This window comes from Clytia hemisphaerica, unplaced genomic scaffold (genome assembly GCF_902728285.1).
Source record: "Clytia hemisphaerica strain Z4C2 unplaced genomic scaffold, Clytia hemisphaerica genome assembly, whole genome shotgun sequence".
Lineage (NCBI taxonomy): Eukaryota > Metazoa > Cnidaria > Hydrozoa > Leptothecata > Clytiidae > Clytia > Clytia hemisphaerica.
In genome coordinates this window covers 1,265,517-1,283,801 of record NW_027103674.1, presented here as the reverse complement: position 1 = coordinate 1,283,801, position 18,285 = coordinate 1,265,517, and the positions used below count along the sequence as shown (strand labels likewise).

At 34.6% G+C, this 18,285-nt stretch overlaps 1 protein-coding gene across 1 annotated transcript; it reads left to right on the top strand.

Moving 5' to 3' along the window:
* Window positions 1-760: 760 nt before the first annotated feature.
* LOC136803450 (mannose-1-phosphate guanyltransferase alpha-A-like) lies at window positions 761-18,042 on the top strand. The gene is made up of 11 exons (XM_067060177.1): window positions 761-871; window positions 1,492-1,589; window positions 1,785-1,888; window positions 2,383-2,590; window positions 2,857-2,913; window positions 3,152-3,267; window positions 3,949-4,083; window positions 4,829-4,926; window positions 14,908-15,047; window positions 16,064-16,235; window positions 17,276-18,042. Exons 1-11 carry the CDS (start codon window positions 808-810, stop codon window positions 17,374-17,376), a joined length of 1,293 nt encoding a protein of 430 aa, XP_066916278.1. The 5' UTR covers window positions 761-807; the 3' UTR covers window positions 17,377-18,042.
* The last annotated feature ends 243 nt before the right edge of the window (window positions 18,043-18,285 follow it).

The window sequence follows — 18,285 nt, the reverse complement described above, 5'->3', positions numbered from 1 at the left end:
TAACAAACAACAAACATGTTTCTTTGTCAGTGCTTTCCATCGTGGACTTTTTGAGAAAATAAAATTAATTTCAGCAAGTAGATTTAAAAAAAACATGAACATCCATAGAAGATTCAGATTGGCCAACGAAAATTAATCAGCCAATCAAATTCGTCAAAAATGTAAACAAAAACCCGTATCGGGAAAAAGCTGACTGTTAGTGTGCGGGAATGGGAAATCTTATAAAAAACGACAGGACTCTCTGAATGTCTGTGATAGCTAAGAAGTCTGCTGTTTTGAATAGACAAAATATCCAATTGCGAGGACAATCTCAACCAATCTCCAGCAAATTAGGGAATGAATGGGGAAATAAGGGATGATTTGAAATATTTTCTATGTTTGGAACTTTGCACAAACCCCTGTAGCTAAGAGGAGCTATAAGTTGTTGGCTTAGAAATCGAAAATGAAAGCACTGAAAATTAAATAAAATCGACCCGCACTTGAAATCCCATACAGTTAGTGGAAGTAGTTCAATTTGGTAGCATGGTATCAAGCGCTGTTTAGGTCCAAATTTTTACCATATTTATTACGCTAGTAATGGGCCATTCGATCTAAAGAAGTGGTTTTTCATTTTCCAGAGGGTTAGAAGTTATTCTTGAATTTCCAGGGGGTGAACAACTGAAAATTTTATGGAACAGCATGGTTTGGAATGAAATGAATAAAGATTTATAAAATAGTAAATATTATTATTATTAACCAAAGCTAACCAAACTCTGTTTCAGCTTACTAGTATACACAAAAAAAATAGCGTCATCAATATAAATAAAAATGGTTGATGATAAGAGTACTGGTAAGGTGAAGGCAGTCATCTTGGTTGCTGGTCCACAAAAAGGTTTGTTCTCTGTGAGGATTTGTTTGGAGAGAAAATATAAGACAAAAAGAACATACCATGAGGGCGGATACTATCATCACTGGAGGCTAACATGCATAGCCCTCAAATGAATGACCTGGCTGGTCATTAAAATACAAAGTTAAATCAAAACAAAAATGGTACATTAGTGCTGCGTAACGTTCATTTGCTTTTAAATTTTGCTGCTTTGATTGGTCAGTCATTTGATGGCTATGTAAGTTTCCCTCCACTGATGCAAGTTACCCGACTTCAGGGTATACTGAAATTTAAGAAACAATCCTTTCTTTTTCATGTAGACAACCCTAACTCCCCAACTTATATCAAGTTTATCAATTAGATTTATTGCATAGTAAAAATTGACTTCCGACATTATATTCTTTGCTTTAAAGAAGAGCTTGTTGTAATCTGATTGATAGCTTCAATGCCAAAATTATGGCACATTGTAAACTGTTTAGTAATCATATTGAACACCATTTAGACCGCGCTTTGAGTTTGATACATTGTAGATGATGAAGCTTCTAGAAAGACCAATTCAAAATCATTCTTTCGATTGTATTTTCATCATGAAAAAAATTCTTATTTATTGCTATACATTTTTATAGGAACACGCTTCCGTCCCTTGTCATTAGAAGTACCGAAACCTTTGTTCCCCGTAGCTGGAAAGCCACTTTTAGAACATCACATCTCTTCTTGTTGCAAGGTTAGTATGCAACTATCTTAAAACACAGGAACTTTGACAAATATTATAATATAATGTTAACATCATTGTAAGAAATAGAAAAATTGTAAAAGTAGTGATGTCATATAAACATTCGAAAGCCACTAAAAACTATCAAAAGTTATTTCAGCTTGAACAACTCATTATATCTATGGAGATAATGTTCTTTCCTTTTAGTTACCTGATCTTGAGGAAATCATTATTCTTGGTTTTTATCAGTCCAATGATACTATTTTGAGGTTCATTGATGATATGAAACGACAGTATAAAACTTCAATCAGGTGAGCAAGAATGAGAATATCTTGTATAATTTTTCATTTTCTTCTTCCTTGGAGCAAGTGAAAAAAAGAGCATGACATGGGCCTTCAAGGCAAAATGGCTCTTGGAACAACCTCTTGCCAAGTATCTATACTCATTGAAACAGGATTTTAACCATATTATTTTTCCTAATGTTTTCTCTAAATAAGTTTAATTTGCCTGGAAAGAAACCATGTCTGTTAACATCTTTGTGTTTGACTGGTCAACTTTGGGCACCTTTGCTTGAGAGTCAATAAAAATGAAGATTAACCCTTGTACATTTAAAATAGAATGGTGTTTTTGAACACTTTGGACTTTTTAAAAAGTTGAGAAATGTTTTAGATTTTGACAACTGCAAATTTACTTACTTATGCATTCGATAGGTCTTCTATGTTGAAAAATACTGCAGGTGGTGCCTATTATGACTTGATGTTTGACAATGATAATGTTTGACAATTAAAAACATCTACTTTTTCAGATATTTGCAAGAATATCAACCTTTGGGAACCGCTGGTGGATTATACCATTTTCGTGATCAAATCGTGACTGCTAACACTAAAGCTATTGTGGTTATCCATGCAGATATTTTTTGTGTCCTTCCGCTTACGAAAATGATGGAAATGTTTAGTTCAAAGAATGAAAATAATGCTGGATCACACATTGTTTTGGGAACACAAGTTCATCAAGTATACAATCTCTATTACAAAAGATAAACTTGATTGGATATCTTTTGAATTTTACTTGATTCGTAAAATATTTTAAGATGAATTAAGATGAGTTTAGAATGGCTTCCAAGAAAAAGGAGAAATTTTGTATGACACTATAGCATTGCCTCAGCCAGTACCTATTCCGTAAGCAAAATTTATTTACTGTGCATTAAAGAATGGTGATGGTTAGCATAGTTGTCATGATTAAGTTTTCCTCAGCAAAATTTGATTTTCTTTTTCCTCAGACCTCGTCAAATCATTCAGAACATGGAAATATTGTTCTAGACAACAATACTTTTGAGGTATGTATTTTAAAGAGGAAAAGTATTATTCTTTCCGTATGTGTATTACACTTTTTGAAAGAAACATACTTTTTCCAATGTGCTATAATTCAAAGATGATAAAGGTGGTTTTAAATTTTAATACAACAGTGTTGCAAGTTTTCACTCTGTAGACGGAAATCTGTCCAGTTGAGAGAAAGTGCATCATTTTATTATCATGCTGTATCATCATTTTATTTAGCATTTTTGAACCCTTTAGGTAAATCATTATGTGGAGAAACCAGAGAGTTTTGTGAGCGCTATCATTAATTGTGGTACATACGTCTTTCACCCATCTGTTGTCGAATCACTTGGTGAAGTCTATAGAAACACAAGGTATGGCAAGGCATTACACAATTTCAATATACAGTAAAGGAGAAGAGAAGTGAACCCTCCGAATCACTCGGAATGGGCCCCATTCCTGGATAGATACCTACCCTAGGATAGGGAACTTGCCACGCTTACCAGACACTTCTAACCCTAAATGAATAACCGTTAATAGTCAAAATTATTAACGCAATGTGAAATCAATACTGCAAAGATTAACACTATTTTTTCCTTGTTTTAATTAAAGGCGTTTTAATAACATGCTTACTGGTATTCGTTTAAAAAATTGGAAAATTCTCTAAAGGGTCCTAATTTTTCTAAATTGAGGGATGTAAGAATCAAAGATTGTCCTAATTTTAGTCCAAGTCTAAGCCTAACCTTCCCAAAAATTCTCCTCGACATTATTTAATTTCTCATTTTCCTGTAAGATGATTTTTTGAAACCATTTCTTGAAATTCTTTTGAATAGAAAACTGTGCTGTAAGATTCATGTTGCAATTAGATTTCTGTTTCGATCAGGTTTAAAGAAATGGTGTTTCAATCTGACAACTCGGTAAATGTTTTGAAATCTGAGGGGGGGGGCTGTAATGTAAATAAATCTGGATAATTTTCCCCATTTTATATATAAAATTTTTGAAAAATATTTGTTGGAGAGTATAGGAAAGAACTCTAATTTACTTTGATTTTACAGAGACGATGGCGAGCAAACGAGCAATCGTGAATTATTGTTCTTCGGAAAACATCTTTTCACTAAAATGGCTGGTAGAGGAAAACTGTTTTGTCATCTACTCAAAGAATCCTTTTGGGGATCTATGAAAAGTGCAGGGTAAGCTTTTTTATAAAAACGCTTGATAGTACACGTTTTTTAATAAGATTTCTTAGCAAATTGCACGAAAATACTCACAAAATAGTGAAAATAAGAACATTTTTAGGCTTAAAACTCAAGTATGTATAAATAAATCAATTCACCAAGAGTGCTCAATGATTGCATGTAAAAACACAACCAGGGCGAAATCGTACGATTTTTAAGAAAAAGTAGACAAGAATCAATTTAGTATTGTCAGTTTCATCTTTTACGAATCATCAGCTAATTTGGCTAATTAGGCTTAAATCTCAAAAATTTATGAACATCAGAAGGCTTAAAAAATTTGGAGGATGTTTTATAAAGAAAAAGATTTGTAACATGTGGCCAAAATCTTAAAAACTAAAGAACAAGGGCCTCCATTTTTATTAGAAATTCCTTAAAGGAAATACTTTTTAGAAATATAATAAGCCTTTTTTCAAATTTTATCTTAGCATGTTAAGAACAGAAAAAGTGATCCCTTGGATTTTCAATCCCGTTATACTGACAACCCTGGATTTCCAAATCGTTTTATTGACCACCCTGGATTTTTACACTTGAAAAGAACAGGCTCTCTAGAATTTTTATTTTCTAGACCAATTTGGACGTCACACTTCCTCAACATAGGGGGTACAGATTATTCCTGGCGTAGCCTTTTCCATTAGCCTGGAATAACTTTTTCTAAAAGTGGCTAATTATTGTTGTTAATTAATTATTGTTTTGTTAACAGGTCAGCTATTTATGCTAACAGACGATATCTGGATTCATACAAAACAAACGATGGTCAACAACTTGTTCAAAATGAGCCAGGGAAACCAGAGATTGTAGGTAAGTGTCTTTTATAAGCACTTTCATCCTTGAAATTAATGATGCTATCTTTTTGTTAATTTTGGACCCCCACCAAAATTATCAAATGACTTATTATTTATCTTAGCCAGAAAAAAACAAAAAACATCGGCGTCAAGTACCATTTTGGGAATCTTTGGTATGACCCGGTAGGGGATCGAACCCACAATCTTGCGCACCGTAGCTGGATACTCTACCTTAATAATACGGCCGCTTGCGTATTCTAGAAAATTTTTATATGAGAACCATATGGTTTCCTTACAAAATCTTTTAGGAAAAGGATGCTTTAGCAAATAAAATCTGTGAAAAGTTAAATTCTCTTTATATTCAAGTCTTGCCTACTCGGAGTTAACTATATCCGAGGCTTTTATTTTTTGTTGAAAGCTCCTCTTATGTAATTATTAAAGCTGCAAAAAGTTTTAAAATTCAAAACATAATCTACTGGCAAATCAGCAAGCGTCGACTCGGAGGTCAGATTCAGGATATTGTCTTTCTCCGACAACTTTAAGTTCTGTCTTTGGCAAAATCCATAAGAACTACAGTGGTATTCTTGATATTTCTGAGTTAGAAAATCCATGGCATCTTGAATTGTATACTCGTCTTGAATAGCATTTAATTTACCTTTAATGGTAACTTGTTTCTCTAATGTCTGATTTTTGCCACATTTCCGGCATTTTACGTGAATGAAAGCCTTTATTGATCGGAAGGCATTCAAGTGCAGATTGGTGCTCACGCCCGAATAAAAAAGTGAATAAAGATGAACTCTATCTTTAGGTAACGAATACTCATCGTGGTCATATTGGTCTGGTGGGTTTCTTGGGAATACAGATATTTGAATATTCATCATTTCCGATAACCTGTTTTCTAGGTCTTTGACTGTAGATGTTTCTAAAATGTCGACGGTTTCTGGCATCCCAATTTTCTCACCATAAGGGCAATTGAGATAAACTGTGACGTTATTAGGCTCAAGTGTTATCAAGTTGAAATACAAGGCGTTTTGTTTTCGTTCTTCCTCGGTTGTGCTATGCTCGTAAAGCGTTAGTAGAGACTCGTTCGAATCTGGTTCAATCTTTCGATCCTTGGTCATGTAAACTTGACAGTGTTTAGGGATTTTCCATTCAGATTCAATAAATCTTCTCAATTTGTCTATAGTGTTGTAGATTAACACATCAAGTTCTATGACTTTTGTTAAAGATTTGATGACTAATTTCTTGAAACCAAAGATTCTCATTTCATACGCTAATCTTTCATCTGGCTTGATGGACGGATTTCCTATCAAAGAACTTTTTAGTTCAACTTTTTCAATAAACTCCTCCACTCCACTCCTGTCACTTTTATCATAGAATAGCTCTTCGAATATGAACTTCCAGGGCAATAATTCGCCAGAGCGGTTATAAAGAATAAAAACAAATGTTTGTCCAAGTTTATTGTTAATAGTGTCAATAATTTCTCTATAACTAGTTGGAGGGTTTAGAACGCCATCATGTAAAATACCAGCAACACTAATATTAGTTTCTATATCTTTGATCTCTACGGAACGAAGTTTTTGTAGTCCCATTTCAACAAAACGATTCTCTATTTCCTCATCCCATTCTAATTTCAAATGAGATTTGGAAAACGTTTTGTAAGCCAATCGGATTTCAACAAAGGTGCTGGTTATGTTTGAAAAAAGCAGCGATGTCAGATTTCGAGCTTGACTTAATTTCTTTGAACCATGATACATCACTTGATACTGTATGGGAACTTTCAGTTCACGTTCTATGAATTTCATGAAGTCGGCAGTATCACAATTTCTGTTATTAGGATGCCAGCATGCGAGCTCTTTGCCTTGGGTCGTTATAATTTTTATAAACGGAAGGAGTAGAAAATTCGATTGCTCTACATGATTACCAAATAAGTTTCGATCAGAGCTATTGGAATTGTATTTCCCAAGTTTAACATTTAACGTTTTTGACCGATAACCATAGTCGTTTAAGATTGCCATCCATTGAAAGGTGTTAGTTATGACTGTCTTCTCCGTTGAACTTTTGACGTACAGAAACAAATAGTCATCAAATGCTATCTTCACTCTATCTTCAATCATTTTCTTAAACGCAGTAAATGTGCAGATCTCGAGATTATTTTGAAAGTCATCATATCCGATTTCGATAACATTGGTCTGTGTATCCTGCCAAGGACCATGGTTTGACAAAACTTCAATTTGTGGGAAGATAAATGTTTTCTCCATTTGGTACGCACAAGGTGGAGATGAACGATTTTCTTTGATCACAAGACATCGAAGGGTAATCGAATCTGATTCGTTGTCAATTTTGCAAACTACATCTTTATCCGTACCGTTAGAACTTTTACATCGTCTCCAATTTTCCTAAGGATAACTATATTCTCCAGTGGAACATGCCTGGTAACGCCAATGCAACGCTTGATGTCTTTTATGGTTGCATTCTTTTCTAAGGAGCAAATTTCAATCTCATTTCCAATCTCAATATTGTATCTAATCTGTTGCTGTGTTTGTTTTTGTTCATTCATTTTTTATTTTTTCGATTTTCACTTTCATGTCTATAAAATATAAAAACTTTTGGTTATTAGACATCAGATTTCAAAATTTGAAGAATGTTAAGTAATCTGATAAAGGTTTTGTTTTTAAATAAGAGTTATATCGTTTGCTTACTCATCAATTTTAATTCACAAGCTTTTTCACATTGGATTGACACAGATGTGGAGAAAGATTGGTCAGAAAGAGGAGAAGAAAAACATTTTTTTGTATATCAGTATGATATAACAATAGGAAGGCACTGTCCTGATATGACATATGTGTCTGATATGAAACGGGAACACTTAGGTAAAAATAAAACCTTTAACTTATCGACCGCTGGAGGCGGTTTCTAGTGGTACGCTAATCTCGTTTTGCCTTGGCCTTTGTCTACCATTTACTTTCGTTTTTTTTTAACTAGATTACCCAGGTGTTTCACTTTTTTTTCCTGAATGTCTTTTATTCGGAATTGAATAATCGAGACATGAAAAATGACTATATTGTAATCTGTTTTAATGAATAATCTAAAATGTACTGGAGATGACATGTAGGCGTTAATAATGTGTGCGCGCTCTTTCGCCCGAGCGTGATGCGTGATGGAAGGCGGTCGTTTCAGTGTGGTTTACATCCACACTGTGACCTAGTTATATGATATGGCTTATGAATGCGACAAAAGTGAAAGAAAACACTTTATGTAAACGTGAAATATGCTGACATGAGAAGCATTTCTTTTTCTCACAAATAAATAGTATCATCAATCGTAGATAAGTATAAAATCTTAAATTTCCTAATATTGAAAATGTTCTTCGATTTTCTTTATCTTTCTTTCTTTGCATTACCGATTAGTATAACTACACGTCCATGGTACCGGCTCTTTCTTGAATGTTCCTCTCACGAAACTCCTTAAAGTACAAAAAGTTTTAAAATTCAAAACATAATCTACTGGCAAATCAGCAAGCGTCGACTCGGACATCAGATTCAAGATATTGTTTTTCTTCAACAACTTTAAGTTCTGTCTTTGGCAAAATCCATAAGAACTACAGTGGTATTCTTGAAATTTCCGAGTTAGAAATTCCATGGCATCTTGAATAGTATACACGTCCTGGATAAGGTTTAATTTATCTTTAACGGTAATCTGCTTTTCTAATGCCTCGTCGATTTTCCACATTTCCTACATTTAACATGAACTAATGCCTTTAAAGTTCGGAACACACGTAAAGACAAAGATTCGGTTACACCTGTACTAATCAGAGAGAAAAGATGAACTCTATCTTTGGGCAGCGAGAACTCGTTGTGGTTATGTTTTTGTGGTGGGTTTCTTGGGAATACAGATATTTGAATATTCATCATTTCCGATAACCTGTTTTCTAGGTCTTTGACTGTAGATGTTTCTAAAATGTCGACGGTTTCTGGCATCCCAATTTTCTCACCATAAGGGCAATTGAGAAAAACTGTGACGTTATTAGGCTCAAGTGTTATCAAGTTGAAATGCAAGGCGTTTTGTTTTCGTTCTTCTTCGGTTGTGCTATGCTTGTAGAGCATTAGCAGAGCCTCGTTCGAATCTGGTTCAATCTTTCGATCCTTGGTCATGTAAACTTGACAGTGTTTAGGGATTTTCCATTCAGATTCAATAAATCTTCTCAATTTGTCTATAGTGTTGTAGATTAACACATCAAGTTCTATGACTTTTGTTAAAGATTTGATGACTAATTTCTTGAAACCAAAGATTCTCATTTCATACGCTAATCTTTCATCTGGCTTGATGGACGGATTTCCTATCAAAGAACTTTTTAGTTCAACTTTTTCAATAAACTCCTCCACTCCACTCCTGTCACTTTTATCATAGAATAGCTCTTCGAATATGAACTTCCAGGGCAATAATTCGCCAGAGCGGTTATAAAGAATAAAAACAAATGTTTGTCCAAGTTTATTGTTAATAGTGTCAATAATTTCTCTATAACTAGTTGGAGGGTTTAGAACGCCATCATGTAAAATACCAGCAACACTAATATTAGTTTCTATATCTTTGATCTCTACGGAACGAAGTTTTTGTAGTCCCATTTCAACAAAACGATTCTCTATTTCCTCATCCCATTCTAATTTCAGATGAGATTTGGAAAACGTTTTGTAAGCCAATCGGATTTCAACAAAGGTGCTGGTTATGTTTGAAAAAAGCAGCGATGTCAGATTTCGAGCTTGACTTAATTTCTTTGAACCATGATACATCACTTGATACTGTATGGGAACTTTCAGTTCACGTTCTATGAATTTCATCAAGTCGGCACTGTCACAATTTTTGCTATTAGGATGCCAGCAGGCGAGCTCTTTGCCTTGGGTCGTTATAATTTTTATAAACGGGAGGAGTAGAAAATTCGATTGCTCTACATGATTGCCAAGAAAGTTTTGATCAGAGCTATTGGAATTGTATTTCCCAAGTTTAACATTTAACGTTTTTGCCCTATACCCATAGTCGTTTAAGATTGCCATCCACTGAAAAGTGTTCGTTATGACTGTCTTCTCCGTTGAACTTTCGACGTACAGAAACAAATAGTCATCAAATTTTATCTTCACTCTATCCTCAATCATTTTCTTAAATGCAGTAAATGTGCAGATCTCGAGATTATTGTGAAAGTCATCATATCTGATTTTGATAGCATTGGTCTGTGTATCCTGCCAAGGACCGTGGTTTGACAAAACTTCAATTTGTGGGAAGATAAATGTTTTCTCCATTTGGTACGCACAAGGTGGAGATGAACGATTTTCTTTGATCACAAGACATCGAAGGGTAATCGAATCTGATTTGTTGTCGATTTTGCAAACTACATCTTTATCCATTAGAACTTTTAAGTCATCTCCAATTTTCCTAAGGATAACTAGATTCTCCATTGGAACATGCCTGGTAACGCCAATGCAACGCTTCATGTCTTTTATGGTTGCATTCTCTTCTAAGGAGCAAATTTCAATCTCATTTCCAATCTCAATATTGTATCTGATCTGTTGATGTGTTTGTTTTTGTTCATTCATTTTTGTTTTTTCAATTTTCACTTTCATATCTATAAAATATAAAAACTTTTGATTATTAGACATTAGATTTCAAAATTTGAAAAATGCTAAGTAATCTATTAACTTATTATATGATCATATCGACGCTGATGAATGCGACAAAAGTGAACTTTATGTAAACGTGAAATATGCTAGACTAGCAAGCGTCTGTCTTTCCTTGGACACAGGAACGCGGGAATATATAAACTATATAAGCGAGTGCTGATAAAGAATTCTTATTAAAGGAAAAAGGAAATAACTGAACACATAGACATAGAGCCCATTGCAAGCGTTAGATGCAGTGAAATACAACGACGTGGTTTACTAGTCTCGAAATATGCTGACATGAGAAACATTTCTTTTTCTTACAAATAAATAGTATAAACAATCGTAGATAAAGTAAAATCTTAAATTTCCTAAAATATTCAAAATCTTCTTTAGTTTTCTTTATCTTTCCTTCTTTGAATTACCGATTAGTATAACTACACGTCCATGGTGCCGGCTCTTTCTTGAATGTCCCTTTCATGAAACTCCTTAAAGTACAAAATGTTTTAAAATTCAAAACATAATCTACTGGCAAATCAGCAAGCGTCGACTCGGAGGTCAGATTCAAGATATTGTTTTTCTTCGACAACTTTAAGTTCTGTCTTTGGCAAAATCCATAAGAACTACAGCGGTATTCTTGAAATTTCCGAGTTAGAAATTCCATGGCATCTTGAATAATATACACGTCCTGGATAAGGTTTAATTTATCTTTAACGGTAACCTGTTTTTCTAATGCCTCGTCTTTTCCACATTTCCTACATTTAACATGAACTAATGCCTTTAAAGTTCGGAACACACGTAAAGACAAAGATTTGGTTTCATCTGTTCTAATCAGAGAGAAAAGATGAACTCTATCTTTGGGCAGCGAGAACTCATCGTGGTTATGTTTGTCTGGTGGGTTTCTTGGGAATACAGATATTTGAATATTCATCATTTCCGATAACCTGTTTTCTAGGTCTTTGACTGTAGATGTTTCTAAAATGTCGACGGTTTCCGGCAGCCCAATTTTCTCACCATAAGGGCAATTGAAATATACTGTGACGTTTTTAGGCTCAAGTGTTATCAAGTTGAAATGCAAAGCGTTTCGTTTTCGTTCTTCCTCAGTTGTGCTATGCTTGTAAAGCGTTAGTAGAGACTCGTTCGAATCTGGTTCAATCTTTCGATCCTTTGTCATATAAACTTGACACCGTTTAGGGATTTCCCATTCAGATTCAATGAATCTTCTCAATTTGTCTAAAGTGTTGATAGTTGACACATCAAGCTCTATGACTTTCGTTAAAGATTTGATGACTAATTTTTTGAAATCATACACTCTCGTGTAATAGTCTTGGTCTTCGCCAGGCTTCGCTTTCGAGTGATTTAAAGAACATTTTAGTTCAATATCCTCGCTGAATACACCGCCATTGTAAAACAATTCTTCGATAACAAGTCCACTGTATAAGGTCTTCCCAGATTTGAACAAGTCGTAGACGAAATTTTCGCCTAGCTTATCTCTGATAACGTGTGCGATCTCTCCATATCCTGCTGACGGGTTCAACATGTTCACCAATGCGTTTTCAACAATCGTCCAATTTGTATCTAAATCTTTAATAGTCATTGAACGCACTTCTTGTAATCTAAGCTCTTCAAAGTGAGATCTAGAATTTTCTGAAAGCTCTTTTCCGGGTACTTTCAGGAAATTTTTGTAAGCTACATTGATGTCAATAGAATACGCGTTGGTAATGAGTAATGACGTCAGATTTGTTCTTCTTGTTAACTTCTTTTCGGCGTGATAAAGGACTTGGTTTTGTAATGGAATTTCCAATTCATTTTGAATGAAAGTCATTAGATTCACTGTAAAGCAGCTTTTGCTGTCAGGATACCATTTGGCGATTTCCTCATCTCGAGTATTACATATCTTAATGAATGGAAGGCGTAGAATGTTTGAAGTGTTTGACTGTTGTGGAACTGTATTTGAGGGTTGACTGAATACTCCTATGTACACGTTTAAAACCTGTTGACGTACCCCATATTCATTTAGAGTTTCTAACCAATGTTCAGTATCCTTGAGAAAGGATCTTCCTCTAAAGCTCTCTGCATAAAGCAGTAAAGATTCATTCGGGTCAGTGTTTAATTTGTCACAAATCATTGCTTGAAATCCTTTAAGTGTGCACAGCTCATGATGACGTTGAAACTCGTCCCAACCTATTTCAATAACATTGTTTTCTATGGTGTATCTTTTCGGAAGAACTCGAATTTTTGGAAATACGAAAGATTTCTTCCTGTCATCAGCGAAAGGGAATAATGATAAATGTTCTTTGATGGCGAGACATTTCAAATCGATTTGTATTTCAGCAACCGTTTCAGCTGTTGGATTTTCTATATCGCTAGTGAAAACCAGGGTTTCATTGTCCCTCAAATAAATCCAATCTTGATTTACCTTTCTTAAGATACATTGGTTTTCTATTGGTAAACCAAGTTTCAAAACTAAATGATATTTTATACTGAGAACCGTCGTCTTCTCATCCTCGACAAATATTAAATCGGTATCGCGGGTTTCACCACATTGAACTTTGAAAGTGATTTGCCGTGATGCCGGTTTTTGGCCGTCCATTCCGTCTCAGATTATACTGCAGTTTTTTTCTATAAGAACAAAGGCTGAAAATTAAAAACGATCTAAGAACAGCATACAATTTCTTAGAAAACCTCTGAAATTAAGAAGAAAAAAAACCCTAAAACTAAGCCTAAAACTCTAAAGCTTGAAAGCCAAAAAGTATTCAACTGACGCTCTAATAAAAACACGTGTATGATGGAGATTTCTTTTTGGTTCAGAATCGAAAAAATGGTATTCAAGGTACACGTTCTTTTATAAGGAACACGTTTATAAGGAACTTGAGGCTGAAAATTGCCCGAAAAATATATATAAGGAATTGTTAAGAAACTGCTCAGACTGAGAATAAGAAAACAAATTAAGGAGCAGAGAGTTTAACTTGAATTTGCACACATTCACAAAAGCCTAAACAAAAAGATGACAAAATATTGACAAAAAACATTCAAGAAACGTCTTTTTCTGTACTTTACCCCATTGTTATACTTATACATAAGTTACATACCATAGGAAATCCAATCTTAGCAGCTAAGTAAATAAGGAACTCGATAAGGAACTTTGAAGCTGAAATTCTCTGGAAAAATAAGGAACTCAGGCTCGGAGCAAAGTTAAGGTTCCTTATACAAAAAAAAATGTATAATTTTGCTCGTTCCTCACCACCACTAGTTTAGGTATAAACTTATTTCTTTTTTATGATTTTTGTTGGCGAAAACAAAAATCATAAAAAAGAATTAAGTTTATACCTAAACTACACCACCACCACCTTGTATAATAAATAAGTTCATGTAGGAAGTTAATATCAATACTACGCAATACTATCACATTCCATGTTCTATCTCTATATCAAATCAAATTTTTGATGAAACAGCAAAAAAAATGGTGGAACTCAGATTTTGTTTTCAATCAAATCAAACAAAACATTTAATCGTCGTTGCCAAGGCAACTAAGCTTATAATATTTTAATTAAGCTGTTGATAAAAAATATTTGACGAGAGAGAAAGAGGAAAATAATTGTCTTTCGATTTATTGAAAAAACAAGAAACTTGCTAATGTCAGCACCAGCAAAAGGCAAGATATTAACTGTGGATATTGCGCCATAATGACGTCATTAACTCATGGACAGAATGTCGAGGTCAGTTTTCAGTACTGTGTACCTCCTTAATTGTAGCCTGTACAGTGATGGCTTTTAGTGTCATAAAAAGTACTCCCATTTCATAGCAGGCACATACACGTTATTTTTATAAGAAAAAAACAATTTTTGAAGCATTCTTAATTTTTTTAGTTTTAAGCCTAAAAATGTTCTTTTTTTCACCATTTTTGAGAATTTTTTTCTCAATTTTCCCAAGAAATTAGGTATTATTATTAGGAATTCTTTACTTGTTTTTGGTCTTATATGGTTTGTTCTTATAAAAAAACGCGTACATACTCTGATACAAAAATCAGTTGGTTTTTTCTTATTTGGAATTTTGGTTTAATTGTAGTTAACGATGCCCGCTCAATTTCTTAGGAAAATGAACAAAAATGCTAAAAAATTGGTGAAAATAAGAACATGTTAAGAACACTTTTAGGCTTAAAGCTAAAAAAGTTAAGAACATCCGAAGGTTTCAAAAATTTTGGATGTTTTTATAAAAAAACGTGTAAGACTTTGAGCCCAAAAGATTGAGAACCGAAAAGCTTTACGAGGCTTCAAATATTTTTGACGTTCTTACAAAAAACGCGAAACCAGCCTTTTATTCTTTTCCTTCTCCTCCATCTCCAGGTGACGTTTTCATCCATCCGACAGCCACAGTCCACCCAACAGCCAAACTTGGTCCAAACGTTTCCATTGGGAGTAATTGTGTTATTGGGCCTGGTGCTAGAGTGAAAGAATCCATTATTTTGGATGGGGCTGATTTAAGGGTATAATGATGCTTTGATATGTTCATACTAAGGAATACTATTGAATTCCTATTAATTTTGATATTTGTGACTACCTTATCGGGGAAAAAACTGTCGGGGGAAAGTGACGAAATTATTTCCCCGATATTTTATCACCCGACCAAAACTTGAACCCGATTTTTTATCCCCGACCAAAACATTTAACCGAAATTTTATACCGCAACCAAAATTCAAATCTAATTTTTTTACACCTTTATTTACCGAAATTAGTGCTTTAAACGTCAAATTACAAGATCCATTTTCGAGCTAGTGAAGGAAACCATTTTCTTTTGGACAGTTTAGTCGGGTGAAAGTGACGAATTTGAAATTTTTGTCGGGGGAAAGTGACGAATTTGAAATTTTGGTCGGGGAAAAGCGACGAAAATGCCTCTAGGTGAAGAAATTTTTCCCCGACGAAAATAAACCCCAACTAAATAAAACTCCGACATTTTTTTCCCCGATAAGGTATCACATGAAGGGAAATGTAAACTGCAGTTTGCCAATATTTATTCTAGTTGCGTTGTTTTGGTTTTCCAAAAATTACTCTTGTCTCCCGAATAGACGCCCCCCGCTAATTGTTAAGAGAAAAAAAATCCATCCCCCCCGCTCTTATTAAGACCACCCCCTGTTAATTAAATTCGAATAATTAACAATTTTATCACAGTGTAGATGGACCTTAAACTCCCCTTTTTGTTAGTATTGGTTCTTATTTTACGTGTTCATTTGCTAAAATCTATTTTTGCTGTTGAAATTGATACCAGTTGAAAAAAATTATGTCTTCAAATTATCCCCCCTCTTATTCCATCTCCCCCGCTTATTAGAATTTAGAAAATTTTCCTACCCCCCTGTTTATTCGGACATCAATCAAAATCTAAAGACGTTCACAATCGATTCAGCCACCCTCTGTCACCAAAATCTCTTTTGCCCTCTGCGACATCCCCGAGTGGAGGACTGAAGGTGGCAAATGGAATTATTGGAGAGCGTCTTTTTTGTTTTAGGAGAATTGTTGTGTATTGTATAGCATCATTGGCTGGAGATGTTTGGTTGGTGCATGGTCAAGAATCGAGGGTACTCCTCACGAACCAAACCCTAACTTTGCGCATGCGTTAGTTACAAATGAATCACTGTTTCATGCAGATGGTCATTTGATTCCCTCAGTCACTGTCCTAGGTAAGTCTTAATGCATCTATCCTCAGACACGTGTTTCGTCCTTCCCAGGATTCATCAGTGCGGCTCGGGTAAGTGAGCATAGGCTGCTTTTGTCACCAATGTGCTCAAAACACTAAGTGTTGAGCTTCGCATAATCGCTTGTGGTGAACGGAGAAGCAGAGTTTGCTCCACAACAGAGTCTATAGAGTGCTCAAAGAACCGAAGTTTTGAGCATGGGTAATTTGATTAAATTTTTTAGTTCGTTTCTATTTCTGTTTGCTTGTACAAGATGGACACGGCTTTTTTCTCGAAACCTTTCCGTCTAACTTTTTGGTGTAAATTCGACCACTTTTTTCGGATGAATGTGATTTTTAACCGATCTTTTATTATGTTTCGATAGTAACAGTATTCTGTGAAATATCTTTAAAAGTTTTTTTTTGTCGCACCGCAATCGGTTACTTCCAGACTTTCTCATCCTAATGTTAAATTCTTTCGATGACAAAACATATTTTAAAGCTTGCTGAAATCAGCTCTCTGTCAAGACCAATTGGCAGTCTCGGTTTAATGCTTACTTCCAAAACGGGAACGTTTGTCAAATACACGTTTTTATTATAAGAACATCCAAAATTTTTAAAGCCTTCGGATGTTCTTAAGTTTTTTAAGCCTTAAAATGTTCTTAATATGTTATTATAATATGCCATTCTGTGAGTATTTTTGCCCATTTTCCTAAGAAATTAGGTGTTTTAGGGTCTGCAAAGCCTTACAATGTTTTTAACTTGTTCTTAACGTTTTGCCCACCGAAGCCTTATGTTCTTATATAGTTTGTTTTTGTATGAAAAAAACGTATAGGGCTGTTGATCACCATATGAGCGCCCCGCCCGCCCCCAAGGAAGAGGAGATAGTAGATTTACGAGTTGACAAGAATTTCCTAAGCTAAAAAATTGAAAAGTGACACTAAGAAGATCCTTAGAAGAATTATTCAAAAACAGGGGATTGGGACGAAGAAACTTTTTCCGTCCTGGTTTTTTTTATCAAACTTTTTCAATTTTTTATTTTACTAGGTTGTAATGTTATCATCCCAAGGGAAGTTATTGTATTGAATTGTATTGTTCTACCACACAAAGAACTTTCTGGTAGCTATAAGAATCAAATCATTTTATAAAATGTGTGCTTTCATAATGTGATCTTGGTGACCACTGGTCCTTTTGTTTATATTTTCGCGACTTCAATTTTGCGTGAAGTTAGATAATGAAGACTCTTAAGTCAAAGGATTAAGTCAGATTGCTTATTGGTGGTTTTTGGTCTGAAAATTACTGAAATTATATCCGCTTGGTGTCTTTTTAAATGTTAAAATCGATAAAAATTAACTGGTGTGATTTCAACAAAGAAAATTCTTGGTGGTGGATGTCAAAGTGAAGTACTAAAGGAAGAAAAGGGTGTTTAGCGTGTGAAGAACAGTGACAGATCTGAGGGGGATCGAATTTATTGGATAGTATTGGTTTCTTTATAAGGGAGGAGTATGGCTAAAAGACTCTCCGTCATAAATTCTGAACCACCCTCCCCCCTCAGATCGGCGATAGTTGTCATTTTATCTTTAATTTATTTTTTTTATAAATTTATTTATTCATTATAATGAAGCTATAGCGCTGAAATTAGCGTTTAGAAAATAATATTTTCGTTTCTATTTTCGAGGCATGAATTTCGAATTGGTTCGGTTGTGACATAGTATAGCCAAATGGCTCACGTAGGGATTTTGTGTAGATAGGTTTTTTTTCTGAATTGTTAGGTTATATGAGCTGTCAAAATTATTTTTTGTATTCAAAAAATACTCTGTTTCTTTTATTTTTCCTTATAGACTGACATCCCTGGGAGCGAATTAATTTAACATTTTCTTTGACAAGTAACATTTGTGTTTAAGGCCATTCCAAGAAAGTGTCAACCATAATTGCAGAGTGTATGCCCGATTGAACCGCCTCCACAGGTGCTTTCAAATGGTGTATGGGTTGCGGCGCTCCTAGGTGGTGGTATCCAGTCTAGTCAAAATGAGCGTGGGCCTTTATCGAAAAGTGAA